We start from the raw sequence: 24,957 nt of genomic DNA on the forward strand, positions 1-24,957 counted from the left end.
ATCCAGCAGTAATGAGGAATGTAGCTATGAATCTGAATTTAGGTGAGATAAAACACTTACTAGAGCCAGCAGCAGAATCCTTTGCTCTCTGCCTTATTTGCTATCCATCTCTCATCTGGCAGCTGTTCCCTTCTCCTCTCCATTGATTACTATGGGCAGCACGTAACCTAATCCCTAAGTGATCTGATAATCTGTCTAGTCTCTAGTGGATTTAAGGAATGAATTGAAAGTGAAGGATCAGTGCAAGAGGTGGAGTGGGGAGAAGTGGCTCATAAGTGCAAATGACCTTCCACTCTTATACTAATGCTTCCCAAGTTGTCACTGATATTTATTCAGCTGGCTCCAAAGATGGCATTTCAACATAAAATGTGACAGCTGCATTCAGTCACTAGCTGCAGCAGTGACCTAAGTGATGTTGACACGTCACCACTACAGCCAGTGATCTTTTTACTTTTGCTATTTTATAGTATTCACAGCTGATTTCAAAAAAATGTACGGTGGTGGACAAATCCCTAATTCGTCAATGAGTAAAATAGTTTACAAATCCTACAGTTAGTTTCGATCAGAATTAAAAATATATTCAATAGATGAAATTTTTGTAATCTAAGTATGTGTATGTATAAGACACAACGTTTCACTATGTATGTATGTGTGTTTGTGTCCATCAATAAGATGTCTGTTATGCTTTTGCTTTCAGAACAAAGATGCCTTTATCAATTCTCAAAGACTGTAGGACAAACTATTCATGCTGTCAAGCCCTCTAATACCCTTTCAGCAAATAATGAAATCTACCAGTGACAAATGTCAACATACTAATGTGTTAAAAACAGAACAAAAGTCACATTCAGCGACGGCAGCTCATTTCTCATTATATTAGACCTCTAATTTGAGGCCAGTTTACAATGTCCCACAGATTCTGCATCAGCAAGCAGATATGAGTTACTATGGATGAACAGTGATTACAGCTAAATAGAAGGACTATTTGAACTAAAATATCTCACAATCACACTTATAGGACACATTGTTTGTACCTTAAGGACATATGCCCATCTGATAGACTTATGGTAACACACAATATGCTATGAATGTTTGATACAATACCCACCTCTGGGACCATCAACTATGAGGAAACTAATGGTTCTGTAACCCACATTAAAGGCCCATTAAGACACAACGATTATCACTCAAAATTCACCCAAAAGCCATCTTTTGAGCGATCGTCATTGTGTCTAAAAGTTTTCATCTTTCAGTTTTCTGCTGAACGATGGAATTCAGTTCTGCCCGAAATCCATCGATCAGCAGAAGAGCTGATAAGACGGACCGCACGCAGCGTTCTGCCAGTGAAGAGCCGATAACAGCTGATTGCATTGTATCAGCTGTTCTCAGCTGTCAGCCCCGCCGGAAAAACAAAGAGAATGTATTCAGCGAACAGCGGTTGGTCTGTTCCTTGAATACAGCTCCCAGCGGCTCACACACTGCTAATTGGTACTAATAGGCATTAGTAGCAATTAGTAGTTTATGCAAAATGATCGCTCAATAGCCATCTTTTGAGCGATCATCTTTGTGTCTAAATGGGCCATTACAGTTTAACAGCAGTAGGTCTCCCCATAGAAGTCAAAGAAGAAGTGGTATTTGAGTTTGTAGGAATTATGGTAAGAGACCGGCACTGCTTGAATTCCAATGCAAAACAATTCTCTTTGGATGAACAGTGCTGCCGATCCAGTAAAGCTCATAGATTTGAATCAATTGTGGCCAGCTCTGCATTAAAAATAAGCCGAACTACTGCTGTCAATCCCCAAAAGGTAGATATGCTATAAATGTATAGGATGGAAATAGCTCTTTAAAAGATAAATTTGGGTTTCAAAATGTTCAAAAGTTCAATAACCTTGATGCCAATTAACTGACGATCAAAGATGATTAATGAGCTGTTCCAAGGGGTTCTGCACTTCAGTAAATAAATGGTGAATGTAGCAGAGCCCCGACCAACACACATCCAGAGATCCAGGCAAGGTAAGTATACAAGTCTTTAATTTGGGCAAAGAAACTGGATAAACTGCAACACATTTCGCTGTCCAAACAGCTTCCTCAGCCTACGACATATCATTGCTGGCAGCATCTACAGCTAGGGGTTGGCCAACATTACATGCACCGATATAGCTGTGTATAACGCAGCTTTTACAGGTGAGAAATAGCAATATATACCTACATGGTTGCTTACACACAGGTTGGCACATAAGGGACTGTTCTATTTTATCTAGAAAATAAACAGCCAAGAGAAATCTTACAGGCTGGATGCTAGTCTGTACAAGTTAAGATGCAGAAAGTAAAGTTAAAAGGCCCTTGAACTTACTAGACTCACTTCTAGCAGATTTCATGTAAATGTGTTCATCATCTCCTCTGAAGATGGGACAGACCACCATGTAATAAGGCATATAAAAAAGCAGCAGTCAGGGCACACAACCCCTAATATGCAATGTACTGACCTTCATACATAACACAGCTATAGTCACTAAGTGGTAGACACTATGAAGATGCAGCATTATGCTATATGCTATAGAGTATGCTCAGAAAAACAAGTTATGCACATTGGTGCAGTTTCTGGCCAATCACATGATCTGGGAGAGTGATAAAAGAGGAAAACCAGTCTGTGAAGCCAACTTTGGTAACATTGATACGCCCATGGAAACCGCTTCGTGTCATTGTTTTTTGTGTATGGATAAAGTTTAAAGAGTGAAGACGCCTCTAAGATGATGTCAGGAGTCATTTGTGTCTTTGTGTCTTAGTATGCAGAAACTCAATGGGATGCCACAATCATGGACTGAATTTGGAGGCAGTGGTCAGCAGAATAAAATGTGCATTGTTGTCATCTAGTAGCGGCTCCGCAATCCATAGCTGACAACATTCAGCGGGTTGTACAGACAGATTTGGATGCTACAATAACCATAATGAGTTTTGCATATATTGGCTAAGCCATCTGTTGCGAAAACTGCCCCTCACACCACATCATCGTCGTGCACGCTTACAGTGGTGTTGCTCCAGAGCTACCTGGCATGATGAATGCTGCAGTGTGGTGTTCAGCGCCGAATTGAGATTCTGTCTCAGCAATGATGACCGCTGAGCAAGGGTCTAGAGGCGACAAGGCAATCAAGCTGACCCTTCCGACATTTTGTAGTGTCACACAGCTCACCACTGTAGAGCCATGGTTTGGGGTGTTATCAGCATAAATAGCTAATCACCTCTATTATTCATCATGGGCACATTGACAGCACGCCATTATGTTGATGGGTACTGGAGCTCTTATCGCATTACCATATCTTCTGAGAGTACCCAATGCCATTTAGACTTAGTGCAACACGCTGCCCCCAAGTGAACATCAACAGGCACACTTTGCTAGTTGTCCAGGTGCTTCCTCAGGCCACCACCATCCCCAGATCTCTCCCCAATCGAGAATCTGTGGGACATGATTGGACAGCCTCATAAGGAAGATGAACTGAGGGTTATAGTCAACACCACATAAGTCAACACTGCCACGGGACCGAATTAGAGCCATCAATGAATGATACAACACATTAGCAATTGTATTGTCCACCATGGTGACTCCACTGTTTACTGATAAGAAAGAGATAGAGACCGAGACTCTGTCTCTTTTCTTACTGATCGACTTTTCCGAACGCACTTTCCGCTACCAACCATCACAGCAGAGCCTCGATCGATCACTCTAGGGGGATTGCAAGCTCTGGATCATTAGAATACAGGCCGATTTCTATCCATCTTTTCCATCTATCCGTTCTAACGCACTCCAGAGCTCTACAATGCCCATACAGCTGCCAGCACCAGTTTTTCAATGATAAACTTGAACCCGATTTATGAACTGCGAACACAGTCTTTGGAGTATATGGTTTGTTTTTAAAACCGACAAGGCTGACTTTTAAATTGCAGATTTAGGGCTCATGTCCACGGGCAAAATGTGATTTAAAATCCGCAGCGGATCTCCCGCGCGCGGATCCGCATCCCATAGGGATGCATTGACCACCCGCGGGTAGATAAATACCCGCGGATCGTCAATAAAAGGCATTTAAAAAAAAATGGAGCATGAAAAAATCTGGACCATGCTCCATTTTCATGCGGGTCTCCCGCGGGTACGGCTCCCGCGGGCTTCTATTGAAGCCTATGGAAGCCGTCCGGATCCGCGGGAGACCTAAAATAGGAATTAAAAGCATTTACTCACCCGCAGCGGGCCGCGAAGCTCTGCTCTTCCTCACGGCCGTATCTCCCTTGCTTCGGCTCGGCGGATGTGCCCGGCGCATGCGCGCGGCACGTTGACGACGTGCCGGCGACGTGCCGCCGGCGTCAGGAATTCATCCGCCGGCCGAAAATGAAGATCCGGCCGTGAGGAACAGCTGACCTTCGCCGACCGCTACGGAAAGGTAAATGCTTTTAAATTTCTATTTTCGGCGCTCATGTCCGCGGGGCAGGAGGGACCCGCTGCAGATTCTCCATGGAGAATCTGCAGCGGATCTGATTTTCCCCGTGGACATGAGGCCTTAGGCCGCCTGCACACGGGCGGAAATCCCACCGCGGGATTTCCCGCAGGATTTCCGCCACTGAAAGTTTGCATAGGAGTGCATTACAATACGCACTCCTATGCAGACAGCCGCGGTTTGGCCGCGCGAAATCTCGCGCGGCAAACAAACCGCGACATGTTTTATTTTTGTGCGGGGCACGCACTCACCCGGCCGCCGGCTCAGGTCTGTGCATGCGCCGGCTGCGCCGCAGCCGGCACATGAAAGAGCTGGGGCCGCCAGGCGCGGGAGTGTACACGCTCGTCCCTGCAGGCTCTCAGGTCGGGTCCCGCAGCGAGAATTCTCGCTGCCGGATCCGACCCGCTCGTGTGCAGGCGGCCTTAATCTAGAAAAGGTCAAAATAAATAACAGTGCAAAATATATATGTGCAAAGATATACAAACAAAGGTTGTTACATGGGATAATAGGGAAATACAGGTAATACACACTCAGCAGATTTAAAATAAACACGAGAAATTAAAAGAAAGTTACCAGACTTGGATATCAGTCCGAGGGGGCTGGGTGGTGGAGAACCAGAACAGAGGGACGCCCATATACCACAGTATAGCTCAATGCATCAACAATTTGGACCTGTGGTGTCCCACATTTTAAAGGGTCCCTCAGTACGCACCTCCTCCCCGCCCCCTCCGAGGTCATACAGAGAAGAGAGAGTTGGATTTGTAGGAACTCTGAAACAGCATTATTCCCTATTTTCAGTCATATCTCGGCAGGAGGGCCTCTTATCGTGAAGATATGCCTGCCATATTTCTTAATTTTATCTACGTATAGATAACAAGCATGAGGCAGAAATCATAACCAAGCACGGGGTACATAGTTTGAGGGGGTTTTTGAGCGCTTACCGCAACCTGAGTGGATGCGTTTTGTTCAATAGGCCCGCCAGATTCTGAAAATATAATTCATATCCGGCTGGGACCTTCCCATGACCAAATATTCTTATTAAAGATTTCTCTAATTTGAATTCTTTCGGCTCCAGCAAGTCTTCCAGAGGAAGGATCTAGCCCCCTACTAGAAGAATAGTTTTCTAAAACTTAACAAATGGTTAGTCTGTATCCTAATGCTAATACCACCAAGCATATACAGGTGGGAGAGAAAGAATATGAATTTACCCCACAGCACAGCTCTTGTCCAGGTCAGGTGAGGCAATGCCTTTCTACATGCAAATATCAACAGGCTGGGGGAAAAGCTGCTAAACCTGTCGCTTCTATAGCGACATTCCAACTATTCAGGCGTTATACCGCAACCTGTAGATAAAAAAAATTGATTGCTGGGTATAGGCTGTATATAAGTCAAGATACACAGAACAAAATTACTAACGCCCTAGCCGTCTCTAGATCTATCTTATACATCATCACAGTACAGAGCTTAATGTTCAGTGTGTTGAGTTTTGTCTGATTTCGGGCATTTCACCATGGTGTGGCATTTTCTCTGGAGTCCATATGGCCTGTAGATCGTGGACGAGGTTATCAGGAGTATGATGAGGTTTTTGGGGGGCACAGTGGAAGAGGATTGTGTTTGTTTAGAGGACCATGGAGGACAATTGGGGATGTTGGGAAGATCGTGGAGGACGACGGGGTTGTTTGGAGAACCGCTAAGGACGACGGGGGTTGTTTAGAGGATGATAAGGGTTGTATGGAGAACAAATGGGAATTGGTGGCGGACGATGGGGGTCGTGTGGAGGTTGATGTCCTGCACGGCAGTGTTTGTGCACCTACTTTGTGACCCAAGACAACCCTTCTTCTTCCAATGTGGCCCAGAAACAGCAAAAGGTTGGACCCTCCTGATGTAAATAGCTATTTTATATCTGAACTTAATGAACCTTATATTTCATACTCTGATTTCTAAGATGGCAAAATAATTTCTAGATTAGCGTAATAATTGTTTTACATAAATACCTGTGGTACCATGATTATGTTAGAACATTTTGCCGTTTTATGAGAAAGATCTTCATCGCACCCATAAAAGGAACCATTACTTTGCTTCTTCTTCAAGTTAAATATCTTCAATCAAATTCATTTCCCATCACCTCCACTTACAAAGTGTAAAGGCAAATTGATTCAATTTTTGTATAAGTCCTTTCATATATCACAGCCATGTGTTTGCCTTTCAACTTAGCACTTTTATTTTAAAATGTCATTTTTTTTTTTTTATCAAGAACGTTCCAATTCCACTTATTTGGATCTTTGGAAGCTGACATCTATGGATTCAAACATCAGAATGAAAAGCGGAGCCTGATCTAATCTTCAAGACTAGTATCTACTCTCATTTGCAAGTCATTTGCTGTAAAAACATAAAGCATGATTTAAGGTGCATTGCCTCCCGAGTAGTTCTCTAATTCCCCAGCTGTTTCCTAGCTTTACATCACAGTAGAAGTGAGCTGCGAGAAACATTTTCCAGACATTCAGAAACAGAATACGAAAACATAAATTCATTTGCCATCTTACTCGTTTCATTTTTTTCACACCAAAAGTAAACATTTTTTATGCTAGCAAACAAATGAAAAATTCTTATTTATAACCTCAACATCAGTGAGATAAAACGAGAGCTGCGGTGAATGTACCGGCTTGAATCCGGCAATCTAGAAGATGTTATACTGTTACCCAGTGCTTATAAAGCATGGTGCAATGAAAGAGGTAATACATCTCTATGGAACTCCTGACCACACTATTAATGTTTTGGAGGAAAAAAAATCATGGAATTACCGTATATACTCTAGTATAAGCCGAGTTTGTCAGCACAAAAAAATGTGCTGAAAAAGACCCCCCTCGGCTTATACTCGAATGAGGTGTAAAAAAACCCGCAATACTCATGTCTCAGCTGGCGTCACTCTCCCCGGCGGTGCGGCAAGCTGCTTTACTCTTTTATCTGCTCGTTCAATTCCCCCGCCGTCAGTGCAGTGATTGGATCGAGCGCTGGCCAATCACAGGCATTCAGGTATGTGAATGGCTGTGATTGATTTATTGAGCATCAGCTGTGATTGGCTGGAGCTCGATCCGATTACAGCACTGAGGGCGGGGGAATTGAACCAGCCAGGGAGATGACAGCGGGGAGAAGACTGAAGCAGCTTGCCGCACCGTCGGGGAGAGCATCGCGCCAAAGACACAGACGCCAGCTGAGAGGTGAGTATTGATTTTTTTTTAACCTAGTATATACTCGAGCATAGCTAGGTTTATACTTGAGCCAATAAGTTTAACCATTTTTCTGTGGTAAAACTTACTGACTCAGCTTATACTTGGATCGGCTAATATTCGAGTATATACGATAGCCAAAGTGATCAGGAATTTTTATGCTACCTCTAGCTATACTGGACCACGCAGAGTGGTCCAGAATGCTTGTACACGCATCATTGCCACCCGTAAAGGCATCTGTACTTCTTGAACATAAGACTAAATGTGCTGCTGGCTCAGAACTGGAATAAAATATGGACTTTTCCGAATGTCCTCTCAACTTATTTTAACTCTCATACTGAGGTATCAGCGCAAAGCAGCTCCCAATGAAGTCAGCCAGGCAGCTGCACATACAGCCAGTATCGAGCAGTTGCTACTCACCCGATTCCAGCGGAGATTTCCGGTGAGTGACTAAAGCTCCTAATACCTACCACGCTGGATCCTTGCCTGTTCCTCAAAATACATTGTTTGCTTGGCCATTGTTTTTGTGCCATTTCATTCTGTTGCTCATATGATAACTATAAGATATCACTTGATCGCTTAGATAATCCAATACACTACTTACATAGTGCAATGTATTATGACTAAACGGGTATTAAACTGAGAGGTGGCCTATTAGACTAACAGATCTTCATGCATAGCAGACTTGGAAGCCATTGTTAGGCCTCTAGCTGCCATTGGCACCCTGCAACAATGGAAGGGGTGAGAGAGGATGCTCCCTACCTATGTAAGCCACTTAGATACTGTGATCTATATCGTCTGCAATATCTAGTTCGCTGATTATTCCAATTCCAGCTGTCGCCACATGTGTTACTTATATTACAGCTGGGTTCATGTTGTAGACTTAGGTAATTGAGACAGTGCCATCAATATTCTGTACAGGTACCATATTTCCCCTTAAAGCCCTCCCAGCTGTAAAATAAACATGTCATGGAGCGGAAGGATGTTACTCACTGAATCTGTACTTTAATAGAAAGGAAATCTTTGAGAACGGTCTAGAAATAGCAAAATATGATGATTAGTATGTTTTCGATTACATAAAACTGCATCTGACCATATTAGGTTATGCCTCAACCCGAATTCTAAATGCAGTTATTAAAGTCTGAAAATAAATCTACAGTTTATTTCTATGCAGTTATGGATAAAATTATTACTATGAGGATAACTTCAATAGCACATCTTTGTATTGGCCTCGCACATGCTGCCTGTGTCAGTGGCAATCGGCACAGAAAAGTTGATTAAAATGTTGGATTATATTTAACATAAATAAGCAATGCAATAATTCAGCACTGCATGTTCTTCTATTGCTCTATGGCCCAGTTCTGATGCTTATACAATGGGTCCAAAAAGTCTTTAGACCCTTTCACTTTTTTTACATTTTGTTATGTTGCGGCCTTGTGCAAATTAAAAAAAAAAAAGTCAAGTTTTCCCCATAATTCTGCACTCAATACTCCATGACAAAAGAATGTTAGAGATCTTTGTAATTTTTTTTTAACGAAAAACCAACATTTTGCATTGACGTAAGTCTTCACCCCCCTGTACTCAGTACCTAGTTAGAGCACCTTTGGCAGTGATTACAGCCTCCAGTCTTCTTGGTATGATGCCACAAGGTTTGCACACCTGGATTTGAGGATTTTCTGTCATTCTTCTCTGCAGATCCTCTCAAACTGTCAGGTTGGATGGGGGCCGTCTGTGGACAGACATTTTCAAGTCTCTCCAGAGATGTTTGATTGGGTTCAGGCTGCGCCACTCAAGGACATTCACAGAGTTATCCCTAAGACCCTCCTGTGTTGTCTTTGCCATGTGCTTAGGGTCATGGTCTTCTTAGAAGGTGAATCTTCTCTTCAGTCTGAGGTCCCTTACGCTCTCAATCAGGTTCCATTAAGAATATTTCTGTACTTTGCTCCATTCAGCTTTCCATCAATTCTGGCCAGTCTCCCTGTCCATCTGCTGAAAAACACCCCACAACATGATGCTGCCACCAACAGGCTTCACTGTAGGGATGGTATTCGGAAGGTGTTGAGCGGTGACTGGATTCTCCCGGACATAATGTCTAAAATTGAAGCCAAAATGTTCAATCTTGGTTTCATTAGACCAGAGAATCTTGTTTCTCAGAGTCTGAGATTCTTTTACAATAAGTGCTTTTTGGAAAACTACAGGATGGCTTTCATGTGTCTTTTACAGAGGAGAGGCTTCTCTCTGGCCACTCCGCCATAAAGTCCTAAATGGTGGAGTGGAGCAGTGATGGTTGACCTTCTGGAAGTTTCTCCCATCTGCACACAGAATCTTTGGAGCTGAGCCAGAGTGAACAAGTGTCTTTCTTTGGACCACCTTTGGTAGGTACTAACCATTTCATACCAGAAGCACCCCATGCTCCAACCCAGTCGTCTATCCGTCACAGTTTGGCCCTTATCAAAGTTACTCAGATTCTTATGTTTGTCAATTACTACTGCTACGAACAAAGATTTTTTTATAAAAATGGTGTCGGCTTTCTGGGGCATATTGAGTCAGAAAACTGTTCAACGTGCTTTGCACCAAATTCATGTGTTTTCTAAACTTTTTTAGCTGCATCCAAAAAGGGGGCATGGCTTTACGGGAAAGAAGCATGACTTCACAAGAAAAGGATGTGGTCTACACATGAAGTCGTACGCCAAAAACTATGCCAAAATTTTAGGCGCAAAAACTGGAATAAACTAATCCAACTAACACATGATATAAAGTCAGACAGGAGTGTCTAAAGATGTGCCAGCTTTATTATCCAGCATGAGCCATTGTGATAAATCTGGCACATTTTAAGATTGTCTGTTTATACTGTCTTAGGCATTAGACAGGATTAGTAAATCTGTCCTGATAACTTCAAGAACTGACAGTTCACTTGCTGACTATTATAGCTCATGTCTTGACAGGTGACATTGTAACGAGATAATCAATGTTGTCAGTGGTGTTGTTATGGGGTGTATTCTGATGCTGTACGTTACAATTTCTCTAAAATAGTCACATATATGTAACATATAGCAAAGCTCTATTAACAAAATGAAGCTGCCATGTGGAGGAAAGAAGAGTGTATGTTTTTATCTGTTCATGCATTCCTTTGGAAGCTGTGCTTTCATGCCTGCATCATTAGGCCCAATATCTACGGGTGGATATGAATTGCGGGACACCCGCTTGGACGATTCGCAGTTGAAGCCGTCCATAGGGAAGTATGGAGCGTCTGCACTTCAAGTAACACCTGCGGATTTGATTGGCGGATGCCACGTGTGGAAAAGAAATTGCAGCATGCTTCATTTTACCGCAGATTCCGCACAGATCCATAGATCTCTGTGAAAGTGAGTGATCCACAATTCAATTGCGGATTTGTAGACAGATACCTCTCTAGTTGCTTGTAGACCAAGCAGCAACGTGGGGAGGTGGGGGAAGGCAGGCCCTTTGGGCTTGCGTTTTTTTCCCCCGCGCGGACGATCCACAGTGCATCCGCGTGGGAAAAGAAAAACCACATTCGTGATCGCCGGCAAACATTTTAAAATAATTTCCGCACTGCAAACAATAGATTCTATTTAATGCATTCACATGACACAGGTCTGAGGAACTGAAAATCAAAACGCCTTAGAAGATTCCACAGCTTTTCATTGTACAATGACCAAGCTGTATTTATATACAGTCAAAAAACCCTTTAAAATGTGATGTCTCGTGAAGAGGGGACCCTCCATAAGGCTGGCGGCACACGAACGGGTCGGATTTTGCATGCAGGGGGACGCAGCAAAATCCTGCCCTGTCCCTGGTTGGTAACTGCGCTTACCTGGTATTTCCTGTATTGCAGATAACTGCAGCAGCTCGCTCCCAGACATGTGCAGTACAGATTTACTTTTTCTTTTAAATCTGTGTTTTTCCCACCCCGTCGCTAGGTGATCACGCAGGTACCCGTGACCTATCCGCAATGTCAACTGTAGGTGGCTTCCACTGACTTCAATGTAAGCCGTTCGCGCGGGAATCTGCATGGAAATAGAACATGCTGTGATTTTTCCTCTGCTTGCAGAAATCACAATTCGATTCCGCGAGTGTGTAGGAAAAGTGATTTTTTTATAGCATGTTCTGAGCAGTATTTAGTGTGGACGCCGACCTCAGATTCCACAATGCAAATTCGTTCGTGTGACACCAGCCTAAGAGGGACAACAGAGTTTCTCAGAGTCAGCTGCTACCACTCAGCCCATTCATGTATTACATGGTCGGCCATTCATATGAAGCAGCCATGATACCAGGTAATTTCCTAGACTTTTGAAGACCAATTTTACTACTGCCCCTTTTTTCTAAAACCCATTCAAAGTGATGCCAATGGTTCTTTTCTATTTGCAAGTGCTGAAAGCAGAGGTTAACATGGTGTTTAGCTCTGTGAGGCGTGTGGTTCCCTTATTTTAAGTTCTATTGTTAGTTTCCCCTCCGTATTTTAGTATTTCTCCCTAGGGGAGGACAATAAATAGAACTGAGCACGAACAAAGCAATCAGAATTTATAGTTTTACCCCTGGATGAATTGTTAATTATAAACAGAAGGGTAGTAGCTAGCAAATGATTCTGAACACTTGCCTGCTATAATAGCAAGCTGGATATGCACATACGGTAATGATATTGTAAGAGAGAAGGCAGAACTAATTAGGACATGGGAATACTAAAAGGATGAAAATATTCAGACGATAAAAACACACAATTTCAGCTATGCTGCTAAGAAAACCAGTTGGTAGTGAGACCTTAGATTATATTAATAATTGGAGCAGCGGAAGAGAGTAAACACAACTATAGACTCGGACCGCAGTGTAAATGTAAAGTGCCACTGTCAGTTGCTTTCTTCCCCACTCGTAAGACGCCATGCACATCACCGTAGTAGGACTTTCTTCTCTACACAGAGAACATTTCCCTTAGCTCTATGTACAGTTGCGAAGGCATTGATCAAAAAACCTGGCCAGCTGTAAAATAAAACTACTAACCTCTCTAGAAATGACAATTGATGTAGCATCACAAGAAAGGCTATCCAGGCAAACATGGTGAGTATCACCATGCCACTATGAACAACATATTAGGCTGAATGAAGACAATGTCTATATAGTTCAGCCTGTTTCCAACCCCCTTGTTGATCCAGAGAAAGGCAAAAAAACCTCAATGAGGCATAAGCCAATTTAGCCCATTTGGGGAGAGAAATTCCTTCCCGACTCCATATTGGCACTCAGAATAATCCCTGGATCAACGTTTTGAAAGTTCCTACCTGACTGTAAGACCCGGATCAACAACCCTGCTGGTTATTTAACCCTTTGCAATCCATTTTTGGATTCAGGGTTTTCTAGGGGACTTTCTCTTTCTGCAATTTAACAATGACGCCATCTGTTCGCTAGAGCCAGTACTGCAGTATGTGACATGCCAGAGAGGCCCCCGACCATAGAGCGGCCAGTAATATACAGTAAGAATACCTTGCCGGATGTCTTCCGACATCGGAGCTGTACAGGCTTCAATCAGAATGTCTTTAGATGTCAGACAGTGGATTAGAAAGGGTTAATGTCTATATCCTGTAATATCATAGCGCTGTAGACAATCTGTATCCTTGGATACTGACATCCCAGTATACTGCTGGTCTTGGTGAACCCAAATATCCACATCAGGGTGCTTTCATATGGGCGAGAGCGAGTCACATCTGACTTTCTCAGGTGTGAGTCGCATCACACAGCACGCAGACACGCCGTCCGTGAGCGTTCTGATATGCTGGAGAGAAAGACTGCCCATATAAATACACCAATTGCAAATAATGGGTTTTATGTTTGTGTGAGTTGTGTGTGTCTCGCAATGCACAAAGCTCATACAATTTTCTCGTCTATGTAAATGCACCCTCAATTAGACCCCCGACGTCTCTCTGGTTAGCTTAGGCAACTTTCAGTTTAGCCAATACAATGAATTTGTGCCTAAGACCTAGACCTTACTAAGTACCTGCGACTCAAACCTAAGAAGCTGTAGTTAATAGCCATAGGGAAAATGCACAATGTTTTACATGTTTGTATTGTAAACCACTATACTGGGTTTGTTCTTCTTGTTCATATAGAATATGTATAGTTAAAGAAACACTCTGGCATTCTTTGCTATATATTGCAGCATAGGCTATTATACCGTAATAAGGTAGAGGCTTCTGTGTGTGTATATGAATAAATATATGTTTTAATTGATGTGCCATTTATGGGTTGCTGCCTGCCATTTTGGGTCCTTCTTCCCTCTTTCATGGTGCCCGTAATACTGCCTCTATTACACCGTATGCATCTGGCACTGCCCTTGACATGCTCCCAGTCCTATCCCAGGCTATGTTCACATGTGGCATATTTGCTATGGATTTCCTGCAGCTGAAACAATACACAGCAAATCCGCCATATTCGTGAACTCAGAAGGCCAGAGAAAGCCCGCTGAAGCAGACAGACCGGAGTTTTGGCCACTCCGAATTACACAAGAGCTTCCGCTACTGTCCTCCCATCATGCACTGCTCACAGGATGTTGGACAAGGGAGGAAGTAGCAAATACAGACAAGAGGTCAGTGGAAGTGGAGATATTTTTCAAGCAGAGGGTCACATGACACATGGAAAATAAAGAGAGTAGGTAGAACAGTACAAGAACCTATTACAGAATGGGTTATTGTGATGATGTACATTCGATTATAAAATGTTAATCCTGTGCCCGGAATACCCCTTTAAACCCAAGTAGGACTTTGCATATAGTTGTCAAGGAAACATTATTATATGGTTTTCCTCCTTAAACTATCTGTTAAATTGTATTATTTTTAGCATATCTGTACGAGATCAAAAGGTCCTTTGTAGACTTTCCTGTACTGTGACATTTCACCGTGGGAGATGATCTTGGCTGGCACAAAAAGCCAATGAACTGAAATCAGATTGCAACTGTTACTTCTCTAAAACGGGTTAGGAATTCCATGCAACGGTCTGATTTGATACACCCGCACCTTATTTTTTAACAAAACAAGTGCACGTGTCACAAAAAGGTAGAATACCTTCATTTTGAATCTATATCAATGTTCTTTGTGTCATAATATAGAGCAGGCTGCATGTATTTATGGGTACCCAAAACAAATAATATGTCCCTCAGCCTTCTTGGGGTGCTCAATAGTAGATTTTAATTTGTAGGATCTGTGTAGTGTTTACATGAAAATAAGAAAAGTAAAGGAAGAACTTGGACAATTGTTAAAATTACCCACTAGCATAACAAGGTTTTGTCAAAAACACATAAATCTGCAGAGGATCACTTTAATAAACTCAATGGACAATCCCCGATCCTTTACACCCTGAAAGTGTGAAATCTACTAGATTAAGGATGGCATCACACGAGCATGTGCCGTACATAGGTGCGCACAAAAGTACATACAAAAATATATACATACATACATACATACATACACACACTTACCTGTCCGCCGCTGCCGTGTCCCCCGCAGGAATGAAGAACACATCTGCCACATGCGACAGATGTGTTCTTCATCCCCGCGGGGAATAAAGAATTCCCTGCTGCACCTGCCACATCTGTGATGGATGCGGCAAAGGAATTTTAAATCCCCACGGGGAATAAAGAATTCCCTACCATAGCTGTCACAGATGGCAGCTGTGGTAGAGGATCCAGCTGCTGGCACCCCGTAATTGTTTTTACAAGAAAGGGCTTTAAATATAAGCCCTTCCTAAAAAACAAGGCAAAGTAGTGCTAAAAATAATAAAAAGCATATACTAACCTTTCTTCAGTTGCCGGGGCTCAGCCATTTACAGGCAGCTCTCGCCTGTCATTGGCTGAGCGCCTCAGCCAATCACAAGCAGCTCTTTCAGCAGGCGGGGATTTTAATTCCCCACCTGCTGAAACAACTGCATTGCAGAGCCGGGGACAGCGCTGAGAGGACACGGCTGAGCCCCAGCAGCTGAAGTAAGGGGAGTATGTGGTTTTTATTATTTTTAACATTACTTTGCCTTGTTTTTCTGGGAAGGGCTTATATTTAAAGTCCTTCCCTGAAAAACAATTACAGGATGCTTGCAGCTGGATCCTCTACCGCAGCTGTCGTTGTGACAGCTGCGATAGGGAATCTTTTATTCTCCGCGGGGGTGAAGAAAATATCTGCCGCATGAGGCAGATGTGTTCTTCATCCCTGCGGGGGACACAGCAGCGGCAGACAGGTAAGTATATTTTTATTTTTTTGCTTACACTAAAATGGTTGTTTTTCAGGGAAGCGCTTATATTTAAAGCTCTTCAAAAACACGCTCATGTGAAGCCACCCTTATGGTCTGTTTACAGCAAACAATTTATCATTTGAACAAGTTAACGATGTCAGAGTTCGCTCGGGGAGCCTGTTTATACAAGCAGATACATTGTTGCCTCGTTCAAACGAGAAATTGTTCAGTCCTTCACATTCGCTGTATAAGTGACAGAGAACGACGGCATGATCGGTATTTAGACCCAACGATTAGTGAACAAGCCGTTGATGATTTTATGCCTACATGAAATGAACGATAAAGAAAAGCAAACAATTCATCATTCATCAGTTGCGTTTAAACAGAACGATAATTCCTAAACACTCGTTTGAATGATTTTTTGAACGATATTCGTTCCATGTAAAAGGGCCTTTAGATATACTGGCATTCAAATGTATGTGTGCGCGAGCAATACATTTTTGATATGGCGATGCTAAAACGAGCAGATTTTTTTTTTTGTTTTGAATGTAAATTACCAGTGCGGTGTGGAAAAAATACCAAAATCAAGGATTTTTGAATTAAAAACAAAACAAAAAAACAACAATCCCAAAGCTTTGTTTTCCTTGAAACTTCTGTACCGTCTTGGCTATTATATGTTCTTAATCTTTTATTCAGTGATATAGCTATCCATAATAATGAAAATTTGAGTCATAAAGTGCTGCATAACCCTTCGTGGTTGAATATATGTGGTAACTAAGCTTGCTAATTCAGTTTAACTCAAAAGTGTTACAGCTGATAAAACACAATTCATTTGGCTTTGGATTTTCCTTAATTCTCCTTCCCTAGGTGGAATAAGAGTACCTGCAGCAATAGTAAGATTGGTAGGTAAGATTCTACATGAGTCAGCAGGCCTTCACAAAGTGCTATTTTGTTAGGAAATACGTGGAATAATCAGTAAGACCGGTCTCACATCTGTGTTGGAACCTCCGGTCAGAGTTTCCACTGTAGATGCGGCTCGAAATACCGGGGGGGGGGGGTTCGCTGGGTAAGCTGAGTGGAATCCGAACAGACGCCAATAAAGATAATGGGGTCCGTTCGGCATGGTTTGGTTCTGTTTTGAGATGGAGCCATTTGGCCATGGGGATTCCCCTTTCCTGCTCCCCAAACCAAAACCGAAAAGCAGAACCCCAGCTGCAGATGTAAATCCGCCCTAAGATGATGGACCATAGTGATATCACGCTTCATAGCCGTTTAATTTGAACTATCTGACTGATTAATGATTTTTGTTAGAAGAGCTGGGTATCTAATATTAATTAGAACAATGTCAACATTGAAAGCAATGGGAGAACATCGCAATCTCCTGTCTCTGCTGTGACAGCAGAGACACAGGATTTCTTCATCCCCAGGGAAGTCCCCTTGTCACTGTCACTGTACACCCTGCCACTGCTATCAGTGTTCAGTGATGAGGGGACTTCCCGTGGGGATGAAGGAATTCCCTGCCGCTGCTGTCACAGCAGAGCCAGAAGATCGCGATGTTCTGTCATTGTTTTTAATGAGGCCGGTGCTGCTGCCGCCAGCCCCATTGAAAATAAAGTGAATCCCCTAGATGAAGGAATCCCCTGCTGCAGCAACATGATGACTGCCAGCATAAGGTGCCAACTAGTGTAAGACTGGAGGCACAAGGAATATAGGCCTATAAATTCCTATATTTCACGAAATTTGCAGAAAATGAGATTTCGCATGCCTGCTGTTTCATCATTTTTGTGAACATTAAACTCTTGTAGATATAAGCAGTAAGTAAGACACAATTAGTCACAATTGTAATATTCCATGTATTTGCTTACAGGAAGAATGTGGCTACAACAGTAAAGTACTGTGTAAATATGTTACAATCTTTAGGTGGTCTGCATGTTTAATCCCCAATTTGAAGATGCTTACAAAACTACTTGGTAGAACTTTTATATTCTTCCTGTTGCTTGTCCTCATGTAATAAACGGAGCCTGAAGGTACGAACAAACTAATTTCATTTAATCGCTGTTTTTTAACTGGGTTATTTCTTTTAAATCTGTCGCTTACAACCAGATTTTAGACCACTTCAGATTTGATGATTTTGTGAAGATATCTGTATGTAGATATAGGTCCAAGCAGCATGTATACACTTTCTTCATCGTCGCCATTTATTTTTCAAGCAGCCCCAACAATAGGTAGGTGTAAAGAAGAGAAGTGTGAGGATTCCTTCTATTCACTTGACATGCAACCTTCATGGAGAAATCCGTATTTTGCTGTGGTGCGCGCTAAGGAGTTACAAACCATCCAGAAGGTAGTCTTACAGCTCATACCAGTTCTGGCTTTTTCTCCTGAACCGCTCCCCTTGCCTAATGATTGACATCTACAAGCTCCCAATACACCAGTATGAACTGCAATACCGTCTACTGCAGTGCTTCTCAACTCCAGTCCTTATGGCCCCCAACAGGTCGTGTTTTCAGGATGTCCTATAGTAAGAACACCTGTGGCAATGTCTGAGGCTCCGACAATAATTACATCACCTGTGCAACACTGAGGAAATCCTGAAAACATGACCTTTTGGCGGTCCCTGAGGACTGGAGATGATAAACACTGGCCTACTAGATGGTTTGCAGCAGATTAGCATATATCAAGCGGCAGAGCACAAGGGTGATATCTCCTCTGCATCATCAAGTGAATACAAGGTATCATCAGACATCTCTTCCTTGCTCATTCAAACAAAAATAAATATGCAGCGTTATATGCAGTGAATAGAACCCATTGATTTCCATGGGTTCATTCACAGCTGCATATTTTCATGCCACTTTCGGATGCCTGAAAAAAAAAAAAAACACAGCTTGTCCTATCTGGGTGCGTATTAAGCACCAAAATCGACCATTGCATACATCTGCAGGAAACCTTCATATTCATGCACAAAAGCAACAATATTTTGTTCATTTTTTCATGCATGTAAAAACATGCAGGGAATCAGCGTATTTCGGGGACCAAAATATGGCCCTTAGGGCTAATGCCCACGGCCGGATTTCTGTCGAATTGTACGCGTCGGAAATCCACGGCGTTGCCCCGCAGCTATTAGGTTCTACTGAACCTATTAGCTCAAAATGTTCATGCTGCGAAATTCCACCGTGGAATTCCACAGTGTGAAATAAACCGCAATGGCGCATATATACGTCGCCCATACACAATGTAATTGGGTATGGGTGGCGTTGACTACGTGCCCATTAAAAAAAGGTCTCTCTCGCGCGTAATATGCAGCAACATAGAACATGCTGCGTTCTTTTTTGCGCTTGCGTATTACGCAATTCCTACACACAGATGTGAGCAAATTACCGCATATATTGCACGCCTAACACATGGTAATCTTATGCTTATGTGGGCCCAGCCTTAGTGACAGTGCTAAAAACGTGTAACCAGTATTCAATCAGAATTAAAAGAAAGAGCCAGAGACACACTATAACCTAAAGAGAACATGTTACACAATAGCACCTATATAACCAGTGGTAACGGAACTAAAGACAGGAAATTCAATGTAACCTGCAGCTGTAGAACCGTAGCTAATAAGCAGGCGATCAAAAGCTTAATTAGCATTCGCCCACCATTAACTAGAGAGCTGCCTGACATTTATAGAATTAAAATGCTGACTGGTCAGAATTCAGAATGTGTCATGGACTAAATAAACAATGGGCCTGACATTAATGATTGCAAGCATATGGGAATATAGTTATAAAGCAAGCATCAAGGATTATGTGTAACCTGAGTATATAGAGCTTGAAGTAAGATTACTACTGCTCTTCTTAGAACATATAGAGGCTCTAGGTTTAAAGGAGTATTCCCATCTTTGGAATCCTACTTCAATGTGTTTGAAATCCCAAAACAATGCATTCACCCATAAGATGTTTACTTCCAAAATGCTCCGTTCTCCAGGTATTGTAGATTTTGATTCCTCTGGCCTCTGGTTGTTTACTGCTTGTTGCCAGGAAAACAGACCACATTTCTATGGAGATAAACAGTAGAGAAGTCCGATGCTTGTGCAGTCCTTTCATCTAAACTTGATGGACTGCACAATGGATAGCTTTCGTCTCGACCACTAACTGCCATTGTGCTCTGCTATTTCTTTTCATAGAAGAAGTAGTCTGTTTAATAAGGAACGAGCAGTAAAACAGCCGGATGGCAGAAGAATCAATAGCTGCAATATCTGGAGAATGGAGCATTATGGAAATGCACATCTTATGGGTGAATGCATTGTTCTGTGATTTTGAACACATTGAAATAAAGATGGGCATACCCCTTTAATCGCACCATTGGTCCAGGCTAGGGACAGTGTTCTATAACTCAGTTACAGATAAAGGAGTTTAAACATGCAGATACAAATTTTTTGTCAAAGTTACATAATGGCAGTAGTCAGAATTAGAAGGCAGAAGTTTAAACTACCAAATTTGTCATTCTCTGAAATAAGTTCTTCTATGCACTTACAGCCCTGCTTAGTAACAATCGGCGGCTCTATTGAAGGCAATAGTCTCCCGGCAACCCTGAATTGTTTTTCAGGGAAGGGCTTTACATATAAGCTGTTCCCTGAAAGACAAGAATTTTAGTGTAAAAAAAAAAACAAAAAAACTTACCTATCCGCCGCTGCCGTGTCCCCGCAGGGATGAAGAACACATCTACCGCATGCAGCAGATGTTTCCTTCATGCCCGTAAGGAAAAAGAATTCCCTGTTGCACATGTCACATCTGTGACAGATGCAGCAAAGGAATTCTCCATCTCTGCGGGGAATAAAGAGTTCCCTACCACAGCTGTCACAGATGACAGCTGCGGTAGGGGATCCAGCTGCCGACATCCTGTAATTGTTTTTCAGGGAAGGACTTTAAATATAAGCCCTTCCTTGAAAAACAAGAGAAAATGATGATGATGAAAACAAAAAAATACTCACCTTTCTTCAGCTGCCAGGGTTCAGCCGCGCCCAGCCGCCTCTTCCCTGAAAAACAATTACAGGATGTCGGCAGCTGGATCCCCTACCGCAGCTGTCATCTGTGACAGCTGTAATAGGGAATTCCTTATTCCCCACAGGGATGAAGGATTCCTTTGCTGCATCTGTCACAGATGTGGCAGGTGCAGCAAGGAATTCTTTTTCCTTGCGGGGATGAAGGAAACATCTGCCGCATGTGGCAGATGGGTTCTTCATCCCCACGGGGACATGGCAGTGTGGGACAGGTAAGTATTTTTTTTTTACACTAAAATTTTTTAATGATCTATATGATTATATGCATATACACATACACATACAGTCAAACCTTTAGTTTCATTGGTAATCCGTCTGAAAGCAATTCGCTAAACTTGAAATCAATGAAACTAGAGGTAATTATTTCCATAGGAATCAATGTAAATCCAATTAATTTGTTCTAGACATTCCAAAAAACAGACCAAACTACATTTTTGTACAGCGTTTAGTGCTGCTTTTTCAGCGAAGTGCTAAACCCTGTACAATGCTCCTATTCATTTCAATGGGGCTGTTCACACAAGCGTTTTCGGCCCTGTGTTGTTCATTGAAATGAATAGGCAGCGGTTTCAACGCTGCTGAAAACGCGGCATAACTTGGTACTGCGTTTTTGGCAGCACTAAACGCCCTAGCTATACTACCCGAGAAAAAAAAAAATCAATATACTCACCTAGCAGGTGGCGTTGGTGTCCCGGTGGCTGCTTTCCGGAGCTCCGTGCAGGCCGCCTCCAGCAAAAGATTGCTCTGATTGGCTGTGTCGGCTGAGTGAAAGCCCACTTAGCCAATCACAGCGAGCGCTGGATGCTTCAATCACAGCCATTCATCTATGAATGGCTGTGATTGGAGCAATCCATGAATCACTGTTATGTCAGCAGCGAGGTCATGTGGGCCGGCGGTAAAACTAGAAGCAAGCGACAAACGAATAGGCAAGAATCTGAACTGAGGAATGAGCGAAAATGAAGGCAACGAAAGTAGAGGTATGCCTGTGTGTGTGTCTATGTATGTATATGTGTGTATTATATATATTTATTTATTTATTTATTTATTTTTACTGTGTTTATTTACACGTGAAGCCAGGAGACTGTAAGGCTGGGTTCACACAGGGCGGATTCCCGTCGGAAATCTCGCGGTTTGGTCGCAGCAAAAAACAGCGAGATTACCGCCGGGAGAACCGCCGCGGTTTAAGCCACGGCGGCTTTGAAGCGGCCCGGCCACTTGCTTTTCCGTTGCGGCCGGCGCTCCCATAGAGGAGAGCGCGGCCGCGACGAAAATAAACAAAAAAGAAAAGGTAAATAGACATGCTGCCGCGGTTTCAGCCAGATTTACCGCAGCGGATTAGCCGTCCCGTGTGGACGAGGTTTCTGAGAAATCTCGTCCACATGGATTAGTGGCCGCAGGCGGTTTTGACGCGGGTGGATCTGCTGTGGCAAAACCGCGGCAAATCCGCCCTGTGTGAACCCAGCCTAAAAGAAAAAAACTGGGACAACAATTGCGTTGTTTTTGCACGTGTGATAAGTGCAGTGAATATGTGTACAAAAAAAAATTACAAACCAAATACGCATTATGTACATGTTTTTAAAATGCTGCGTATTTCAATGAATGAGCCCTAATATTTTAGCCATGATCTTGATTAATCATTAGTGATCATATCATTGGTACAGTATTTCAGTTGCTGATTTTAAATTTTTACAAAGTCAAGGATGATTTTGCAAATATGACCACTGAACATTGAATAGTAACTACAGATGCTTATACAGAATTACTCTAAGATAAAGCAATATAGTATTCCATGAACAAATAAAATTAAAGTTAAAATCAATAAAATGCTTAAAAGTAGTCTGGAGAGAAAAAAATTACATTGAAATTTGTGCACATGGTATAAAAACAAAAAAAATATATATACTCACCTCAACCAAACCCCCACAGCTCCTGTTCCAACAGTGCCCAGTTTCTCCCTGTACTCGGTTTGGCTTCGGTAATGACGTCCCATAACAGGGACACGTGACCGCGGCAGCCTATTACCAGCTGATCCGGAGTTACATCAGAACGCAGTCCACAGTACTCTACACACGCACCTACAGAGGTTGGTACTGGGGGCTCCATTTCTACCAAGCAGAACTCCACACCCAATGCCAAGACTTTGGATAGTTTTCATTTTATTTAATGTAATCCACACACATAAGGTTTCAGTCCAGAGGACTTTCAACAGATACTTAAGTAAGAAAAAAACGTCATACAGCGTCAACACGGAGCATCTTGAGTTGCATACAGCCGGGAAATGACTGCAATGGTCACATGTCCCTGTGAAAATTACCAAGAATACAACATGCAGTGATTTTTTTTTTCCAAATGGGCCTGAATGAAAAATTGGCCATCTGAATAGACTCATAGGCTATTATGGAGCCGTGTGCTGTCCGTGGAATACACAGGCAGCACAAGGTCCAAATATACGGCCGTGTGAATGGGCTCGATAGAGGACATCCAAGAGCAATAACTAGCTTTGAAACAGTAAAGAACATATCAGTAAACTCATATAATATAACGTAAAAAAGACTTACCTTGCCATGCCTAGACTGGAGAAGTTAGAAGGCACTATGAGTATATCAAGTCGTGAGAACGGGTGGGTGCCCAGCACAGAATATGCTGCCTCGAGGCACTGAGGAAGTATGGGAATCAACAGCTGTTTACACTGGTTTACAAGTATATCTGGAGCAAAAACACGATGGGGTATGCAAGTCTGTGAGTAGGCCTCAAAACTTCTATAACGGCAGGGATACTCCAAATGTCTGCATTCATCTTCTGTGGGTCTGTCAGACAAGAAACACAACAACTGGGCTGTCAATATGTTTCCATGTTTCTGTTCAAACAACTTTGTTATACAAGATTTGGGATGAAAAGTTTTAAACTTTTTTTCCATATATAAACAAGTATTTTCAGTACATTTATAATGTACTGTGACTTTAATACTTGATGTGAAAATTAGATTTTTAATTCAGAAAAACTAGAGTATTTGCACATGTAGCATTCAACATCATATCTAAGAACGGCCTTCAGTTCTCCCCCAGCCAGCCATTTATGCGTTTACTTAATAAGTTGCAAGAAGTTATCATTACATTAATATATGTGTCATGGGGGGTAAGGAAACAAGTGTACTCTCTTTCTGTATTTGCACATTGTACACTATATTTACGATTGCATACTACCCTGTTTCCCTGAAAATAAGGCATATCCTGAAAATAAGACATAGCATGATTTTCCAGAATTTTTGAGGATGCAAAATGATTTTTCAGGCTTTTTGAGGATGCTTTAAATAAAATTAAGCCCTGCTGACAGTTAATTAAACAAGTCAATTTAAATAGTGTCCAGGCAGCTATACATGTAAAAAAGTTAAACCTTTTTGAACAAAAATTAATATAAGACACTGTCTTATTTTTGGGGAAACACGGTATATGGCCGAATGTATGTAGACACCTGACCATGACACCTATGCAAGCTTGCTGCAAATCCCATTCCAAAACAAAGTATTAATATGGAGCAATTTGTAGGGCCAGGCACTGATTTTGGGTGAGGAGGTCTGGCTCACAATCTGCATTTAACCAAAAAATGTACATGGGGTTGAGGTTGGGGCTCTGTGCAGGACACAATGGTAGCTCCACACCAAACTCTTCAAACAGTGGGGCAAATTTATGAAAACGGACTTAGAGATGAGCGAGTATACTCGTTTCGAGTATTTACTCGATCGAGCACCGCGATTTTCGAGTACTTCAGTACTCGGGTGAAAAGATTCGGGGGGCGGCGTGGCGGCGCAGGGGGTAGCAGCGGGGAACAGGGGGGAGCCCTCTCTCCCTCTCCCCCCCACTCCCCGCTGCAACCCCCCACTCACCCACGGCGCCCCCGAATCTTTTCGGCCGAGTACAGAAGTGCTCGAAAATCGCGGCGCTTGGGCGAAAAAGGGGCGTGGGCGAGTACGCTCGCTCATCTCTAA

At 42.6% G+C, this 24,957-nt stretch overlaps 1 protein-coding gene across 3 annotated transcripts in view; it reads right to left on the reverse strand.

Annotated features, from left to right (window-relative positions):
* AOPEP (aminopeptidase O (putative)) overlaps positions 1-24,957 on the reverse strand; it is a 342,915-nt gene that overhangs the window by 257,031 nt on the left and 60,927 nt on the right. For all 3 annotated transcript variants that reach the window (XM_066604087.1, XM_066604085.1, XM_066604086.1), the window contains exon 5: positions 23,531-23,779. In XM_066604087.1, the coding sequence (XP_066460184.1) occupies positions 23,531-23,779 (249 nt within the window). The remainder of the gene's footprint in view (positions 1-23,530; positions 23,780-24,957) is intronic.

Source organism: Eleutherodactylus coqui, chromosome 5, assembly GCF_035609145.1.
Source record: "Eleutherodactylus coqui strain aEleCoq1 chromosome 5, aEleCoq1.hap1, whole genome shotgun sequence".
In the NCBI taxonomy this organism is placed as follows: domain Eukaryota; kingdom Metazoa; phylum Chordata; class Amphibia; order Anura; family Eleutherodactylidae; genus Eleutherodactylus; species Eleutherodactylus coqui.